This window comes from Erpetoichthys calabaricus, chromosome 4 (genome assembly GCF_900747795.2).
Source record: "Erpetoichthys calabaricus chromosome 4, fErpCal1.3, whole genome shotgun sequence".
NCBI lineage: Eukaryota > Metazoa > Chordata > Cladistia > Polypteriformes > Polypteridae > Erpetoichthys > Erpetoichthys calabaricus.
Window position 1 is genome coordinate 316,343,604 of NC_041397.2, and position 20,407 is coordinate 316,364,010.

Sequence of the window (20,407 nt, forward strand, 5' to 3'; positions counted from 1 at the left end):
TTTCCGAACTTCTCACAGCACAGAGACAGCCCTGGTCAGAGTCACCAATGACCTCCTGATGGCTGCTGACCAGGGCTCTCCATCACTCCTTATCCTCCTGGACCTTACAGCTGCATTTGATACGATAGATCATAATATTCTCCTTCATCATCTTCACTATACAAATTGGACTTTCTGGCTTTGCTTTCGAGTGGTTCAAGTCCTATCTTACAGATAGGGCTGAGTATGTGGCCTTAGGGGATGCTAAATCTCATATCCACACTGTCACCTGTGGAGTCCCACAAGGATCAGTCCTTGGGCCGACCCTCTTTAATATCTATATACTACCCCTGGGTCACATCATCCACAAGCATGGAGTTTCATTCCATTGCTATGCCAATGATACACAGCTCTATGTGAGACTGGATTTGACTTCTCTTACACCTCCATCAACTTTTTCCTCTTGCTTGGATGAGATTGAGGCCTGGATGTCCAAGAACTTCCTCAAGCTGAACAGCACCAAAACTGAAGCTCTTTTAATTGGCACCCCCCATTACCTTCATTCCTCTGTAAATTGTATTTCCTTTTCTGACCGTACCATTACCCTCTACCCTTCTGTTACAAATCTGGGTGTCAAGTTAAACTCCCATCTGTCATTTGATATACATATCCATCACCTTTGTAAAATTGCATTCCTTCAAGTCCGAAACATAGCCAAACTCCGTCCCTACCTCTCCCTCTGTGATGCTGAAAAGCTGGTTCATGCCTTTGTCTCATCCAGACTAGATTATTGTAATGCACTCCTCATTGGGATACCCAACACGAGCCTTCAAAAGCTCCAACAAATTCAAAATAGTGCTGCAAGAATCCTGATGAGGGTGCGGAAATATGAACATATCTCACCAATCCTTCGGTCACTTCATTGGCTCCTTATCCATTTCCATATTGAATACAAAGTCTGTTTGTTTACTCACCAGTGTATCCATGGAAATGCTCCACAATATCTTAAAGAACTCCTTATATTACAATCCACTATAAGAAACCTCCGTTTTACAAATACCCACCGCCTTTGCCCCCCTGTGACCAAACTTCATACAATGGGTGACCGAGCCTTTGCAGCCGCTGCTCCATGAGTCTGGAATGCCCTACCAGAGAGCCTGAGAACACAGCAGACGGTGGGTTGTTTTAAAAAACAGCTAAGGACTTTTCTATTTAGGAAAGCATATTAACAAGAATGCTATAATTATTGTTGTTTTACTCTGTGTTTTTATCTTGCCTTGCCTTTGTTTAATCTTTTTATGTTGCACTTTGAGATTTACTGCTAATGTAAAATGCCCCTATAAATAAAATGCATTATTATTATTATTATGTAGATGGCACAGCAAAGTGCTTAACAGAAGAAGGTGAGCGAAAGAAGCACAGCAATGACAAGGTCCATGCAACATGGAGAAAGAGTGCACTCCAACACATTAAGAATCCTCCACTTGAGCCTTGAGCAACAACAAAGCAACAACTCCTTACAACATCAGACATCATTCATAAATACTTGGTATTGTTAAACTATTTATGTGTGTGTGCCAAGATAAATTAACACTCTAAATACCAATAAACAGACAGGCACTCTGTGTTATATGTTTGTCTGGCTGGGTCTAGTCTTATAAATCAATATATACATAGTTATCATACTTCCATAATCCTTGTGTTTATCAACAAATTGTATTAATCTGTTTCTTAAAAAGATTGGCCTTTAGAATTATATCAACATAACTGAAGCCTGAGAGCCCCTCCTACAACAGAGAAAGGTAAAATAAATAAAGCAGAAGCCTTGCCAAATTATTGGATGAACCTCTTATTATTATAGCATCTTCGTAGGTTGTCGTCTTATTAATTATTAAATATCAAATTCCCACAACATGTAATGAAACAGATTATCTTATTGTATCAACCTATTATTCTCCTAACACTGAAGTATTCAAATTGAATAATACTACTGCAGATGTGATAAAATGCATGAAGTCCATATTCTCAAGACATGCAATACCAAATGAGGTATTTAGTGATAATGGACCACAGTTTGCTAATAAGAAGTTCAAAACATTCTGAAAAGATTGGGCCATCCTCTTTAATAAAACCCCTGTGTGCGTCCAGTGTCAGTGCGTGTGTGTCTTCTGGTGAAGTGCGCATGCGCGGGGCACGGTGCGCTGTTTCAAAAGCCACCTGACGCGTCACACAAGACAGAGAGGGCGGGACCTATAAAATATCGCGCAGCAGATCCAATCGGATTTCGGTAAATAAGGTAAGACCTAAAACAGAAAACACGAAAAATCCAATCGGTTACTGAGACGCAGAGACCAGCTTCCCCATTGTTGTGCAAGTGTTCACTCCGAGGAGGTCAGATTTGCGATTAAGAAAGCTTGGCCCAGTAAAGTGTAAAGTAAAAGTAGATTTATTTTCGCGCACATTACATCAGTTGCTGGGGAGAATCTGCTGATTGCCCACTGTTGTGACAGAAAATTAAACGCATATTACGGACAGCAAAGCCAGTATTACTGTCAGAGAAAATTACAGGCATTTTACGGAAAAAATTTAATGGGGTAAAAGGTCCCTTGTCATTTAATATAGACTGTTCCTACTAATGTTTATGGACTACTGTTCTAGTGCCCGTTATTGTAACAGGCTTAATATCTAGTTATTCATAATACTTCTAGCCCTCGTGTCCCTCAGTCAAATAGAGTGGTTGAGAAGTCAGTACAAATAGTGAAGCATCTGATGCAGAAGGCCAAAAATATTGGATGTGATTTCTAGAAGAGTCTTCTTGCATATTGTACAACACCCCTAGAGTGTGGCTTTTCTCCAGCACAGCTATGCACGGGCAGGAGATTAACAACAAATTTACCCATCAATGAGAACCTGCTAAGAATAAAAGAAGGGGAGAAGATGAAGAAGTACAACGAACAACAGAAAGAAAACAAAACTTCTACTTCGATAGTGGTACACATGAACTCTGCCCTGGTGATATTGTAAAGTGCAAGAATAAATACAGCACATGGACACAAACATGAACAGTATTAGAACAGTCACAGTCCTACATCATAAAACATACAGACATGCTGAGAAGAAACCTTTGGGACATTAACAGACCAGTGATCTCTAATCAGAACACAAACACAAGTGAAACAAATGCTGACAAGAAGACAAATATAAATCAGAAAAGAACATCTCAGCTGCAAGCACAAATAACCAGAAGATCATCATGTCAAGTAAAATGACTTATTGAGACATGGTGAAGATTAAGATCACATTAATAACTGAGAAATGCTAAATTCTTGAAACAACTGTTCTCTTTATAAATAGTTTAAATGTTGGATTTAGATAGACAGATATTGTCTGTCACTTTTACAAAGGAACAACAAAATTGAAGGTGCAGTCAACTCAGTGTGAGGCATAAGAGTTAAAAAGACAAGAAGAGAGAAAATAACAAACCGAATAGTAATAAAAGTACTTTACAAAATATACAAATTGCACTGGTTGACTTAAGGTCTATATTGCACATTGGGAGAATGATATGGAGCAGTTTTATTTGAGTTCAGGGTCATGATTGCTTTTGGATAAAAGCTGTTTTTAAGGCGGTTTCTCCTGGTTTTCATTGCTCTGTATTTCTTGCCCAATGGTAAAAGCGGGAAGAGGCAACGACCGGGATGTGATGAATCCTGTGAAATGTCTATTGCTTTTTTGTGGCATCGGGAGGTGTTGATTTGTGGGGAGGGGTACAACCAATTGTTCTCTCCACTGTCCTGATGACCCTGTGCAAGGCTTTCCTTTCTGAAATGCTTGGAATGTCACAGATAGTTCAAAATGTTTGTTTCTCAAAACAGCATTTGAAATGTGTAACATTATGTCATGTCATTGTCCAACCCGATATCCTAACATAGGGTCATGGGGGTCTGCTGGAGCCAATCCCAGCCAACACAGGGTGCAAGGCAGGAACAAACCCCGGGCAGGGCGCCAGCCCACCGCAGGGCACACACACACACTCACCAAGCACACACTTGGACAATTTAGAATCACCAATGCACCTAACCTGCATGTCTTTGGACTGTGGCAGGAAACCGGAGCACCAACAGGAAACCTATGCAGACATGGGGAGAACATGCAAACTCCTGTGTAACACTAAGAAGCTTAAAAATAATGCCTTACTTTTCTTTAAGTGGGGAAGATGTAATGATAATTAGTAAGGTCTATTAATGAACATGTACAATATGATTAGTAATGTGTTAAAGCGAAGCCTGCAAACCATGAGGTCTGATTTAGTGGGGGCTGGCCAAGCAGCCTCATGGTCTTGGAAACCCTGCAATTTTTTTTTTTTGTCCTCCCAGCCAATGCACCTTACTTTATTCTTTGTTATTTAGTATTGCTTAATCTTATTTTTAATAAACTTCACTTCATCTTGTAAAGCACTTTGAGCTACATCCTTTATATGAAAATAAATGTTGTTGGTGGTGATGTGTGATGTACAAACGCCGACGAGAGCGACGTTTGGGGGTGGCAAGTGGGGCGACTGCCCCAGGCACCACGCATGTCCCGCTCGAGCGGATTTGTTAAATTCTTCAGGTATATTTTGATAACGTCCGCGTGTTATCTTGTAAAAAATTAGCTGAATTCTGTAATGAGAAAATTTATTTTTATTAAATTCACGCACACGTTTATACTGTCCACACATACTGGTAACAACGTTTGACCTAACCGGTCTCGCGTGGGGTTGGTCAGCTCTAGCCCCCCTCCCCCGCACACCGCTAAGGCCGCCTCTGGGTCACGTTAATGTGAGAGAGACCAGGGGGCTTGTTCAGCAATCGGACGCCACTTGAGACCGGCTTCCCCTCGCCCAAACACTAACCTTAAGGTCAATAAAATAGGTCCCTGATGTTAAGTCATTATTTTACAGCTAAAATGATAACAAAAATGTGAAACCTACTTATATACCTAATCTAAATTATTGTGATAACAACCAAGTGGCGTCCGCTTTCTGAACAAGAGCCGAGATCAGTAGTATTTGACTACAAAAATCTTGTGTACAAGTTAATGCTTCCAAGCGCTGTTTATTAAAAAAGTTACAATCTCTTTCAATCCTGTGTAATAATTAAAATTACGAACCGAATAATATCACCACAGTTTAGTTCTGTAGCAAAGGGTGCTCTAGATGTCCTCGACTCCGTTATCTGGCTTATGTATCTGTAAAACTGTTAACTGCTGCTGTGGCTGTGAATTATTACGCATGGTCCCTTTGACTCAGAAAGGAAACAGCGTCCGGAATACGGTCATTTGTAGTTGCGAAATGCCTGTCTGACCGTTACATTTGTGGACATGGAGTACCATAAAACATAACACCCACCTCTTACCTCTTTCCGCTGATGATCACATCCGGACACAACCCTTTCCTCTGCTCGTTCCTTTTTCATTCTCCTCCAAAGACGTGTGTCCGCCCCATGCAAGACTGACCCCCCTTCTCACTGCACCACCAGTGTAATGCGATGGGTGTCACGTGACTGTCGTTAAGGGCATTTCGCCACGAAACTTTCGTGATGTTGGGATTATATGACTGACCTTATACGTACTGTGGTCTACAATTATACTCTGGTGCAGATATTTAATGTATTGTTTGTATTGCATACTTTAGTTGGACTGTAGTTTGATACGACACGCACACACTTGAGCGCGTTAGCTACTGTAATCCGCTGTGGTGTGTTACAAGCCGCTATTTCTAGATATTACAAAGGGCTACACGGGCCGTCAATATGCTTTGATGACTCGTCGTATTACTTTTCGTGTTCTTTTGGAAACGAAACCAGGCTAACAATGAGTGTGTAACAAAGAATCATCAACTCCTTTTTGACGAACTACCTAAAAAGACCGAGAAACACACAAAACTCAATTTTTTCATCGAAACTAATTCTCCACTTCAAGAACTGATTTTGTTTGTTCCTGTTATTTTTAATGAGCATCTGAAATGCGCCATGTTTTAATTGCCGCTTACCCCGGAAAAGACAGCGGACTACTCCTTGACTGTTCAAAATGCGAGCAAGGCAAGTACTTTTTTTGTACTGTATTGTACTAATACGGCAGTATGCTTTTTATTTTATTAACTGTAAAAGCTTGAAAACAAAGCAAAACTAAACTGTTTTATGTAAATTTCGATAACTGAGCTGTGCCACAAACCCACCCTCCTGTTGTGACTCGCTTGCTGACTGGGATAAATTAAAATGTTAACAAATTGTTTTTAAGTACTTCGGTTGCTTTTTATCTGATTACATTATTATATAAAGGAGTTGTGAATGCTACAAATTAAACTGGTACTTTTGAATCAATTTTCTGAAGTCTTTATTTTCACAGCGCTTGTAATATTTATTCATCTTGGTGTAATAATATGTTCCCAGAAAAAAGTTAGAAAATAAATTTTCAGAAATTCTAAGAATTGCAGATACGTAGTTATGACCACTTACCATATGCTAACATTTAAAGAATACAAATGGCTGCATTAAAGACAAGTAGGAAGACCGCATATATAAAGATCTATTTTAATAAATGTGATCATTGCGGTAGTGGATTGATATCGAATTCTTTTTTCGTTTCCGTCAAACATTTTAGGTGTTCTTTATTTACTTAAGGGTGCTGAATCCAAATATGACAACCGAACTGATTCGGGCTTTGAGAGATAAATGATTTAAAATAAATAAATAAATAAAAACACTTTAGACCAAAAAATTACCTATTTTAAAATTTATTATTTAGACTTGAAAAAATATAAATGTCACATGTTTTAAATATTTTATTACTTATTAAAATTACAGTACTCATTTGGTAATGTTTCCATCCATCCATTATCTAACCCGCTATATCCTAACACAGGGTCACGGGGGTCTGCTGGAGCCAATCCCAGCCAACACAGGGCGCAAGGCAGGAACAAATCCTGGGCAGAGCGCCAGCCCGCCGCAGTTTGGTAGTGTGTTCCTCTTCCAATACTGTCAGTGCCTAACATATCTCACTCCAATTGTCTCGGTGAACAGCAACAACATCAAAGACAACATTTATTCCCATAGTACGTTTTCATATAAAGAATGTTGCTAAAAAAATGCTTTACTAGATATCAAGGAATTACTCGTAAGAAAAAGAAATAAATTAGAATTAGATAAGAATAATATTGAAAAATAAATAAATAAATAGCCATACGAGCTTAAATAACAGACAGTAGATAGATAGATAGATAGATAGATAGATAGATAGATAGATAGATAGATAGATAGATAGATAGATAGATAGATAGATAGATAGATAGATAGATAGATAGATAGATACTTATTAATAGGTCCTTATATATAATGTCATATTGTAAGTCTCTTTGTAACAACCGGTAGAACACAATTAAAAAAAATAAATAAATAAAAATGAAATATAAAAGCACTAAATTGGTGAGTAAGTAAAAAACAAGACCTGCAGGATACAGCTGGGGCACCTGACTTCATCACATGACTTTCATCTCGCTGCAAAACAGAAGAAATGGAAAAGAAAGCAGAGAACTGTAGAGATTAGTAAAGACTCCAATTCCTTCAATTATGATACTTTTATGGCTATACAGTGTATTAAGAGTACAACTAAAATGTCTTTAATGAGAAATTGACTAAATGAGATACCAGATTCCAGCGTCACTACACAAACTAAATATAGCCTTGACAGAGCTGGTCTCAACTTGCACATACCACTTCAGTCAATTTAAAATGATAACAAAAAAGGAAGTCAGAACTTTAATTTGTAAATTGAAACCTACTACTTGTGCTTTTGAACAGACCCAAGGAAACACTAGTGAAAAAACTGAATTCATGTTCAGTCATCATTCATTCTTAGTCTTCTCACTAGTTCATTACTGAGTGGTGCAGTTCCTAATGCACTAAAAATGTCAGGTATCAGTCCATTATTTAGAAGCTACAGCTAGACCCACATACACTTTAAAATGACAGACCTACTTCATATTTACCTCAAAAATACTTGTCAAAGTAGTCACCTTGCACGTCACAATTTATTTGTGAAATTCCAGTCACAATATAGAAATGGCACATAACACGTGTTGTAAAGGACATTCTGATATCCTATGACGAAGGAAATTCCACCGTAATTATGTTACATTTAAGCACAGCATTTGACACCAAATCGGTTCCAGTATGTACAGAAATATGCTGATTGGACTCATTTGGATTGGACTGATTATTATACTCAGAAGTTAAATGTGTCCTGCAGGGTTCAGTACTCAGACCTTTACTGTTTCCACTTAACAAGCTTCCATTTGGAACTATTATTAGATAACATTTCAATAATTTCCACTTGTTTACAGACAATACCCAGCTGGGCCTTTGTTTTAGACCAAATTATGTTTCTCCAATGGTATCCTTAATTATCCTCCATGGGAATGAAGGGTCTGGAGAAACTGGTCATGAAGCACATTCACCACAACATTCCTGCTACCCTGTATCAATCCATACTAGTTTACATACCAGTTTTCTATACTCACAAACATCTATGAAAAGCATGGAAGTATCTGTTGTATTTAAAATATGTTACCTAGCAATATTGTGAACTTTTTCAGTGATCACTTTTTCATCTTTTGTCTGTCTCCTTTAACAGACATCTACATATAACCCTTTTATTGGCGCTGAACATAATGCAAGGTAAGAATTTTATCCTTTACTGAAGAAGTCCTAATTGCAGAAGCTTGGTAAAAAATCAATATGATGTTAAATTAAGCTGCATTTAACTTCTTTTGCATGTTCTAATGAGAGTTGAAATCAGACCTATCTTTAGAAACAGTCTCATGCTTCTGAAGAATTCCCAAGTGCTGCCATATCCTTTGAGAAATACAGTATCATTATTATCATCATGTCTGGAATGGATGTTGCAGGTTTTTGCATGTAACTCACTCTTTTTTCCTTGTGTAAACTTGCAGAGTCTGAAGAATACTTAAACGGTATAGGTTTAAACAAGGGCGCTTTGCCCCCTGCTTGCTTCGCTCGCCTACCCCCGGCGTTTTGAACCCGTGCCCGCTGGGCAGCCACGTGTGAGGATGACACACGTTTAATACGGAGCGTTCGCCCATGTCACTCTGTGGCACCCCACTGTTAATACGGAGCTCCGTCCGTACTATTATGCGGTGCATTGTGGAATACTGCGGACCCCGTAGTGTTTCCCGTTTCAGTTTGTATCTCAGTCATTCGAGCTTTTGTTTTTGAAGGTTTTGAATTCCGGTCTTCATTATCTGTAACCTGCTGTTCATGTGTTTGGCCCCCTCGTTTAACCTGTTTATGACATTTTACTTTGCTTTCTACTCTGTCTTTCATTTCTGATCTCGCTTTATTCTGCTTTTGTTTCAATGACACCTGGTCCGTGGTGAATATATTTTCCCTTTTTCGAGTAATAATTTTCATTTGTTTGCGATACTGTGATGTTTATTGTACTGTTAATAATGCATCACTGTAATGTGATTCACCTATGCACTGCGGACTCTGTAGTGTTTCCCGTTTCACTTCGTATCTCGTTTAGTCAAGATCTTTCCTTTTGGAGCAGTGCCTGCCTGGTCTGCGGCATTTCAGACGCACGTTGTAGGTGCCTGCGTTCATTAATTATATCCAGGCAGGTGCGTGTTTGTATCTCGGTCACTCGAGCTGTGTCGTGTTGAATCCGTGCCTGCTTTGCCTACGCAGTTTGAGACGCGCGTTGTAGGCGTCCACGTTCATTAGATCTGTCCACGCGGGCTCGGTGTTGAAGCTGTGTTAGTTGTTGAGCTGTTTGGTTTTGGAGCCGAGACAGTTTTGCTTCCGCGGTTTCAGACGCGTGTCCGTACCATCTCTGGTTTGATGTATGAACCTTTCAGGACTCCATAGTGTGTCCCGTTTCACTCTGGGGCAGGGCGTTGACTCCTCTTGTTTTATTATGTCTCCTCCTGCACCTTCACTACACATTAGTGCCACTCACAATATGGCGGCGACGCCTGCGCCTTCCGTATTATGTCGGTTTTCACCATGCTGTGTACGCGCCTTTGTCTTTTGTACTTTACCACACCTTCCAACGCACGATGTAGGCGTCTGCACCTTCCGGGTCTGCCTCCGCTGTGTGGTGTGGACGTTTAACTGTTGTTGTTTCTGCCTTTATATTCTGTATCTCGGTGTGCATGTGTTTCGTGCCTAGGTTTTTTGAAGCTGTTGCATTCCAGTTTTCATCATCTGTAACCCGCTCTCAATGTGTTCGTCCCCGTTCTTTAATCCCTTTATAAAGTTTTACTTTGTTTCCTACTCTGTGTTTTATTTCTGACCTCGCTTTATCCTGCTTGCGGCATGTCAGACGGTTCGTAGTCTCTCGTTTTACTCTGGGGAGGGGGGCTTTGTTGTGTAACCTGCTCTCCATGTGTTTGTCCCTGTTCTTTAACCTCTTTATGACGTTTTACTTTGTTTCCTACTCTGACGGTTCGTAGTCTCTCCCGTTTCACTCGGGGTTGGGTTTGTGTGGCACTTGCGCACTATGTCTTTTGCGTCCACAGGCAGGTCCCTGCGTCTATATCCGGTTTACTATTCTCGTTTAGTAATATGGATGTTTGGGTCCCCAGCAAGATCCCTGTTCAATCACAATGATGCTAATTTTAAACTTATAAATGCAAAGGAAGTTAACATAATCATTCACTGATCATTAGCAATCTTGGTTAGGGTGCTCCTATAAGCAGTCTGGCCCCAACAGTCATGGTCTCTGGAATAAATGTCAGCTTTAATGTGTGTTATTTGTTTTGTAGAAGGGTGACCAGAGGGGGGCATCCAGGGCAGACTTAAGGTATCATTAGTAGTCTTTGTAGGGATCCTCCTCTATTCCAGGGTTGGAAGAGGAAAATAGGTTAGTAATTATGTCTCACCTATATTATTTCCCCAGTTAACTTCATCAGCAGAGCTTCCAACACATTGCTATAATGCACATGCATGGATGAAAACAGTAGGCCTCAAAGTTTCTTTGAACTTGACCCTACCATGCTTCTTGTGTCAAATGGCCAACTGAATGTCATTATCAAGAAAAGATAGCTTAGCTATTTGCTAAACAAACTGACTTGATGGACTGAATGGTCTCCTCGTGTTTGTCAAATTTCTTATGTTCTTATCCAAAGGCATTTCACAATTTTTACTTTTTCTCTTTTATTCAAATTCTGTTCTAATAGGAGTTAATTTGTATCAGACTCTTGTAGTGTTCTAGCTTTCCAATGTCAATATCCAGTATTGTGCTGTGAGCATAAAGTCTTAATTCTTCAAACCACAGGTAAACCAAAAAACTTCTCTTGCTGATGTGAAGGATTGGATCTACATGAATAGAGACTGATATTTTGACAATGATAATCTTTGGAGAAATGCACAAACATTTAAATTAAACTGAGTCAAGGAACACAAAACACCTGCATAACTGACCTACAAAGTGGAACTATATTCAAAATTAAAATAAAATTAGAAAAACACTGTATTCAAATATCTACTCTTTTAAATAACATCCTCCAAAATAACATCAAGTCAAGTTTTGAAAGTCCCTAAAGTCCTCCTGTCCACCACACTACTTTGTCCCTTATATCATGTGTCTGTGGTTCTCTGTAAAGAAAAACTTCCTAATGTTTCTGTGAAATTTACCTTAATAATTTTCCAACTGTGTCCCTGTGTTCTTGATGAACTCATTTTAAAGTCACCGTCTCAATCCACTGGACTAATTCCATTCATAAAGTTTAAACACTTCAAATAATGTCTGCTCTTCATCTCCTTTAAAGGCTTAGCTCTTTTAATCTTTCCTCATAACTCATCCTCTGTAACCCTGGAATCAGCCTAGTCGCTCTTCTCTGGACCTGTTCTAGTGCTGCTATGTCCTTTTTGTAGCCTGGAGACCCAAACTGCACACAGCACTCCAGATGAGGCCTCACCAGCGTGTTATAAAAGTTTGAGCAGAACCACCTGTGACTTGTACTGTACACATGAAGGCACAATATAACCTGACATTCTGTTAGTCGTCGTAATGGTTTCTGAAAACTGTCTAGAAGTCAATAGAGTCCACTACGACTCCTAAATCCTTCTCATAAGGTGCACTCTCGATTTGTGTATTCAGACCTCACATTTGTACTTCCTACTTTTAATACCTTACAATTATTTGCTTTAAATTTCGTCTGTCACAAATCTGGTCGTCACCTAATTCTGGTAAGGTTCCTTTCACCATAACCCTATGCAATCTTTGGTTTAGCGAATTCCATACTATGAACTTCATTGTTGACTTTATACTGCACACATGGTCCCGACATTTATGTAGTCAAACTTTCTGGACCTCAACTACAGATAATAAAAGTCTGATAACTTACTCATAGATCATTAGAGATGCCTGAAAGTAACACATTTTGGCCATAAAAAGTGAGTGAAAAATCAGACTTGGACACTATTTGCGACCACAAAACTCTTGAAATCATGCTAAGCAAGTACCAACAGGGCCAGACATGACGACGCTGGATAGCCTTCTTTCTTTGAAGGTCCATGAAGGTTAATTTACCTTAACTCCTTTGGAAAAGAAACTGAAATAATATTCACGACTAATAAATACTTCTTTTCTCAGTTCATTTTGATCTCAACATAGGGAAACACCAGATTAGATCACATCATTTCCATAGTTTAAAAAAGAGCACATTCTGTGAAACAATGATAACAACATAAAAGTGAACAAAGTGAAAGCACACAATTATACCAAAACCTCACACATAGGATTCTGACTTTCGCCAGCTGTTTGGGATGAGGAATCACCTAAATGTAAAAGGGGAACCAGAAATATCTCACCTCATCTCATTTTCTTAATCGATTTCCTGGTGAGGGTCAAAGATGGACTAGACATATCTGTTTTATTAATAGATGGTTCACTTAAAGGGAATCATGATTTTTTTTTTTTATAAATATAATAAATATAATATAAATATTTTACTGAAGCTTTTACAAAAGAATAAATCATTGGAATGCCTCAAGAACAGGCAAAGTAAGAACATGTCAAGAACCTGTTAGTCACTGTACTGTTTTTTTTGTCATTTAAAAAAAAAAAATGTTTTGTTCTATTTATATTTTTTATAATTTGTACTCAAATTGCCAATGAATTGTTTTTTCCATTGGAGGAATTGTTTTGCAATTTTCTTTCAATGGTGCGGCCATATTCTTTATAGCAGCTATCTGCACTGTGGGTCGAATGTTCCTGCTGTGATTGGTTTGTGATGTCATTGCAAAGCTGCAGTAATCTCACCAAATTTCGGATAAAAAATAAGGGAGGACATGTCTAAGATTAGTGATTCTCCATTTCAAACATCTAATAAATGCTAGGAAAAGTGTTCTGTTTGGTAATGATTTTGTATTTGGTTATTATGATAATATTTAGTTCACATCTTATTTTAAGTATGTTACTCTTGACTCCCTTGTTTTATGCTTTGCCTGTCTTTTGAGGTTCCTTTGGGTAATCACTTTTAAAAACAGCATTTATACTCTGCAAGTCAAATATATGTGTGGTTACATGAGCTCAAGTCCAAAAGAAATACTATATCTCAGTTCAGATATTTTAGAACAGAACATTCAGATGTACTTCAGCCCCTGAAAGCATTTTAAGACCCTCATAGAGTTCACTAGTGGTGTTGAAAGAATTCAAACTTATCTATCCATATTACTAAACGAGAATGGTAAACCGGATGGACGCAGGGGCATCTGGCCATGGGCCGTGGACGCAAAAGACGTACTGCGCAGGTGCCCCGCAAATACCCCCCCTCCCTAGAACACCACAACCGGATGGAATGCAACGTGAAATGAGGCGCCGCGCCCATAGCACACAGAAAAAAGGAGTCACACGCCGGCGCCGCACACAGTGCCGCACGAAGCCCATGGCACACGAAACGGGAAACACACAAAGAAGAGGATTGAGACCCACGACACACAAAGCCCCCCTCCAGTAACTGAAATAAGAAATGAGGCCACGCGCCCCTAGAACACCACAAACAAAGGAGTCCCACGCAAGCGCCACATAGCACACGAAACGTACACAAAAAGGACAATTCAGACCCACGAGCACACTAACATAAATAAGAAATGACACACAAAGCCCCATTTCTGAACGAAACGTCCGTATTAAACAGACGTCATCTCAATACATTCACACTATGCAGCATAGGTGGATCTCATTACAATGAGGCACTATTAACCGTTCAACCGCAGAAAAGGCTCCATATTAACAGTGAGTGCAATCCTCCTTATTACTTATCCATATTTCTAACGCTGAAGAACAAACAAGTCATGAATTCACGATCACGGGTACAAAACGATACGGCTCGGGTAACGGGACCAAACACACGAACCCGCATGAAAAAAAACAATACACGTCGGCGCCTACAACACGCTTCTGAAACTCCGGAAGAAAAAATGTCTCGGCTCCAGATGGACAGACACAATGAACGTAGATGCATGCAGCGCGCGTCTCAAAGTGCTGCATCGAAACAAGCACGGGTTCAAAACGAAACACCTCCCGTCTCAGACATACAGAAACGGCAGTGAAGGAACAAAATAAATAAATGCAGACGTCTACAACGCGCATCTGAAATGCCGGAAAACAAGCAGGCAAGGCTCCAAAAAGAGAAAGCTCAACTGACCGACATACAAAAACGGGCAAGGCTCAATACAAACAATGCACACCGTAAACTACAACGGGCTTCTCACACAACACAGACAAATCGATTACAGCTCCAAAACAACACGTCCCAAATAATGGACATACAACGACGCGCCTCTCAAACAGCACAAGCAAAAGATACACGTCACGGACATCAACGACAGACACCTGCTAAACACTTGCGCCAGTTAGCTGACAACGCGTTCAATAATGAGTCCACTATTCAGGAAAATTCATTGGGATTAATGAATGTCATCTGCAATCATTGTCATTCACTTAACTACCATGAAGAAACAACTGGCAATACAAGTAATGAATTTACACGTTGTTGTCAAAAGGATCAAATTAGACTGCCTCCTTTACATTCATATCCTGAATATCTACAGAAGCTTCTAACTAACGATGTACCTGAAAGTAAACACTTTATGAACTGCATTAGATCCTACAAATCGGTATCCACTATGAACATGACCAGTAGCACTGCACGTGACATCCGTCTTGCAAAACTGTTAATTATTGATGAATGTACAATGGCATCCAGTCACTTACTCAACACCATTGATAAACTTCTACAAACGTTGATGAATAATAATATTCCCTTTGGAGGAAAGGTACTTTTATTAGGAGGAGATTTTAGACAATGCCTGGCTATTGTTCCACATGCCATGCGCTCAGCTATTGTTCAGTCCACCTTAAAATACGCAGACAATTGGCATTACTTTCAAAAAATACAGTTGGTACAAAACATGCGATGTCCAGATCCAGAATATAACAATTGGTTATTACAACTGGAAAATGGTACACTCACCAATACAGATGGACTTCACCCAGATATTATTACAATTCCTCAAGCCTTTATCTGCGACGACTTAGTTACACAGATATTTGGAACAGCAATCTCATTAGACCAAATGCCCCTTTGAACACAGTGCTGCTGCTTTGCAGTAAGGAGACTGTGGAAGATTGTGGGTTCGCTTCCCGGTTCCTCCCTGTGTGGATAGCGCTTTGAGTGCTGAGAAAAGCGCTATATAAATGTAATGAATTATTATTATTATAAATATTAATGTTGATCACATAAATAACCAGGTCATTGCATTACTTCCTGGAGAGGCACAACTCTTTCTAAGCTCTGACAAAGTTAACTCTGATGACGACAATGACCATCTTAATTTCCCCTTAGAATATTTAAACACTATTAACCCAGCCGGATTACCACAACACAATCGTAGCCTTAAAAACGGAACAATAATCATGCTATTAAGAAACCTTAAAACTAAACAAGGTTTATGCAATGGCACAGGTTTAGTCGTCAACACCATGAGACACAATGTTATTCAAGCAACAGTTCTTACAGGATTTTACACTTTTACACTTAAACGGCGACAATTCCCCATTAAACCTGCATTTGCCATGACCATCTACAAATCACAAGGACAAACCATGGACAAGGTTGGCATCTACCTCTCTGAACCAGTTTTTGGACATGGACAACTTTATGTGGCCTTCTCACGAGTACGACGTTCATCTGACGTTAAAGTTAAGGTTATAAGTGCTCCATGCCAAGGAAAGCTCATTCAAGGACAAGACACCATCTTTACTACTAATGTTGTGTACAAAGATATTTTCCAATAAACCTTTACACTGTGCCAAACACTTCATTGTTTGCTTTCTATATGCATCATCCACACCTTCACACTATGCTATATCTCATTCATACATCTCACTCTTTGGCATTTCCCAACACCAGGGGTTGGCGAGCGAAGCGAGCAGGGGGCGGAACCCCCTAGTATATATATAATTCACTAAGGCACGCAAGACACCATGGAGTACGCAAGACAGAGCCCCGCCCACCAACTCTAAGACCATGGGATAGGACAACTCACAGAGCCACGCCCACCAACTCTAAGAATTCACTAAGTCCATGGCAAGCAAGACGCACACAAGACAGAGCCATGCCCGCCAACAATTCACTAAGCAGCCGACCATGGCACACGCACGACAGAGCCACGCCCGCCAACTATTCGAGCGAGAGCAAAAGCATTTGCCAAGAATGTTTTCATTAACCAAGAACGAAAGTCGGAGGTTCGAAGACGATGACATACCGTCGTAGTTCTGACCATAAACGATGCCGACAGGCGATCCGGCGGCGTTATTCCCATGACCCACCGGGCAACCAAAGTCTTTGGGTTCCGGGGAGAGTATGGTTGCAAAGCTGAAACTTAAAGCAATTGACAGAAGGGCACCACCAGGTGTGGAGCCTTTCGCTTAACTTGACTCAACACGGGAAACCTCACCCGGCCCGGACACGGAGAGGACTGACAGATTGATAGCTCTTTCTCGATTCTGTGGGTGGTGGTGCATGACCGTTCTTAGTTGGTGGAGCGATTTGTCTGGTTAATTCCGATAACGAATGAGACTCCCTCCTGCTAAATAGTTACGCGACCCCCGAGCAGTCGGCATCCAACTTCTTAGAGGGACAAGTGGCTTTCAGCCACGTGAGATTGAGCAATAGTAGGTCTGTGATGTCCTTAGATGTCCACTGCTGCACGCACACTACACTGAATGGATCAACATGTGTCTACCCGGCGCCGAGAGGCGTGGGTAAGCCGTTGAACCCCATTCGTGATGGAGACCGTGGTTTGCAATTGTTCCCCACGAACGAGGAATTCCCAGTAAGTGCGGGTCATACACTCGCACTGATTAAGTCCCTGCCCTTTGTACACACCCCCTGTCGCTACTACCATGGTCGGGTGACTTGGTGGATTATATATAGAAAAGCAGCCAGAACCGAAAAGAACAATAAAAAGTCAACATGGCTCAGAGGTGCATGTGGACTGTAGCAGAGACGAAAGCGACTCAGGTGAGGACTTGGGGGTGGCCACATGAGCAGGCAGTGCGTACTGAACGATGACTAAGAAATCAGCAGACTAGAATGGCAGGGGGAGGGGCGGAATGGGCGTCCTTCCCCTCTCCCCCCCCACCCCGTTCCGCCCTCCGCGCCATCCAGCCCCGTCCCTCGTTCTTTTCATTCACCTACAGTCGTATCCTCAAACCCACCCCATTTGGACAACTGTGTCTTTCAGGAAGTGTTCACCCATCAATACATAATTATGCGGCCTAGTTATTTATAAATTTCTACACCAGTAATCACTTCAAAAAAGCAGAAGTCCTTAGTATGACCCCATTATTATAATAATAATAAATTTTATTTATATAGCGCCTTTCCAATGCTCAAGGCACTTACAGAATATAATAAAGAACGGCACGGTATACAGTATATAGCATTGTACAAACCAGATAAATAAATAAATAAAGATATTTACTGTATAGCCCAATAAGCCTTGATTCTAACCCAAGTAAAATTATACAAATGACTAGCTGATTACCCAGTGGCTTCGCTGACTGAGTGCAAGGGAAAAAAATAAAATGTATTCTATAAGTTATTAAACAGTAAAACATTAACATTTAAGAAGTAAAGATACATTGAGCACCACCGGAGTGGTTTCGGGTAAACTACATTTTAAAGGCGCTATAACACAACAGGTAAGTTGTACTAACAGCAGCTAAAATGTATTTGGATTATCTCTCGGTAGTAGATCACTTGTGAAAGGCGCTACACGACCGCTGTGGTACAGAAATTACATTTTCTATGTGATCGTCCAAATTTCTGCCTGACATCCTTGCACTGTGTGCGTGTGATTTACTTCTTAAAATAATTAATCACAAAAGCAACCTTGAATGTTGCGGGGTTTTAGTGACCCGAACACACCTTAAGTAAGGACAGTAATAAGTCGTGCATGGCAATTTACAAACAGAGTCGTGCTTCGATGGCGCCGATTACACTCATTCCCAAAGATTTCCACTCTCCCAGGAGCCGACGGGGCACTTGAAGTGTCACAAACAGTGCGAGAAGAGAGGACGCTGCCCGAAACTGCGAAGCTCACGACCCGGCGAAGCAGCCCGACATTCCACGCCTCCCAGCGTCCACTTTGTTCTCACGACCCCTGGCTAGTGATGGGCCGCTCGATTCTTTGGTTTCGACACTGCGTCGAGCTTTCGAAGCATGTTTTTTTGTCACTATCTGGTTCCCGTTGCCAGCGCAATCTGCGTGCACGTACGTATTGAAAGGCTACGTCATCACACACTTTACGGTGCAGCCCAATCTGTTAAACGCATGCGTGATATACGCCCATCACGTAATTTTGAGGCACGCTAGCGTAATGACGTCATTGATATCCGAGCCTAAGACAGAATTACTAGGCTCCTCATGACCAGCAGCATCGTACGTCAACGTCTCCGCCATTTTGCGAGTGGCACTGCTGTGGAGTGAAGTAATGGATAAAGATGCCTCACGCAAGTGCTGCTTGGGATTTTACAAACCGCTGTACGCTCCAAACCAGATCACAGGGATTACATTTCATAGGTAAAGCTGAAAAATTGTTTTGGTAATATTTGGCCATTAGAAAATCCTGTTTTATAATCTTAACTTTAGCTACGCCAGGCTAAGCTAACAAAGCTATGCATTTATGTGCTCAAGTGAGCCTCCAAACAACGTTTTGGCTAAACGTATTTGGTCACTAACTATGTAGATTGTTGTTAGCTGTTAACATTTCTCAAACTTTGAAAGTTTCCCAAAGAAATCCACCTTAGGAAGCAGTGGGAGGTAGCCCTTAGACGGGATTTCGAGAAAGCTGTCCTGTGATGTGTGCCGTGCTAGTATGGTAACAGATGCTGTACCGGTATCAGATGATCAAACCTACCACTTGCTCACATTAAAAAAACAAAGGAGGTTTGATGATTCCTTCTGAGGGTCCAGTCAAGGTGGTCAAAGTAGCTGAGCGTGTTATCCGACAGTCGACATTAGGGCAAGCTGTCAGTGGATTTTTGATCAATCAGTTTGTTCGGGCTGAGATTGGTTCAGATGATGGAGCACATTAAGGAAACACAGTTTGAAATTGACAACCATCATTTCATGCTCATGTCTTTAGTTGCGTCTGTCTTCCACAAACTAAGGCTGCACCATATTGCCAGACTGAATACTCTCAAATTACAGGATCTGAGTGAGCAAGCGGGAGTGTAAGTCTGGAGGAGATCAGTGAGTTTGTGGAGAGCTTTAAATGCTAAGAGCGGTATTTTGTATCGTATTCTGTAGTTAACAGGGAGCCAGTGAAGTTGAGAGAGAAGAGGTGTAATATGTTCACTGGGTTTAGAACAGCAGGTTATTATCCTGGCAGCAGAATTTTGAAGAAGTTGTAAGCGATGGATAAGAGATGCCAGACAGAATAGCATTTCGGTAATCTATACGTGAGGTGACTAGGGCATTAAACAATACTTCAGTACTGTGTTACGTAAGAACAGGACGAAGTCTAGAAATGTTTCGGAGATGGAAGAAGGCAGTCCGAGAAATGTTACTTATTTGGGAAGAATTATTTAATAATAATAATTATTATATAATAATTGCCATTATTAGTGTATAAATTGATATAAATAATTGCATTTAAACTGTTCGCCAACATCTGTTGTATGTAAACGATACTGTTTTAAACGTTATTGTTTTTTCATCAGAAAACCCGGTTTCCACGTCTACCTGTTTTAGTTTAAATGTCACTTTTGCTACTCGCAATATGACGGACTCGATGACGTATCGTGTCGACTGGGCAACACAGTGAATGCGGCGTCTATCTAGTCTATGATCTGC

The 20,407-nt window shown here is 40.5% G+C and overlaps 2 protein-coding genes across 7 annotated transcripts in view; one reads left to right on the plus strand and one right to left on the minus strand.

Moving 5' to 3' along the window:
• The window catches only part of LOC114641108 (CD276 antigen homolog), a 722,545-nt gene that overhangs the window by 360,540 nt on the left and 341,598 nt on the right, over positions 1-20,407 (plus strand). The window contains exon 2 of one of the 6 annotated variants that reach the window (XM_051926014.1): positions 8,650-8,693. The exons of the other annotated variants lie outside the window; for them this stretch is intronic. Within the exon in view, the coding sequence (XP_051781974.1) occupies positions 8,650-8,693 (44 nt within the window). The remainder of the gene's footprint in view (positions 1-8,649; positions 8,694-20,407) is intronic. 6 annotated transcript variants of the gene reach the window in all.
• The window catches only part of LOC114641109 (CD276 antigen homolog), a 745,815-nt gene that overhangs the window by 299,305 nt on the left and 426,103 nt on the right, over positions 1-20,407 (minus strand). The window lies entirely within an intron of this gene.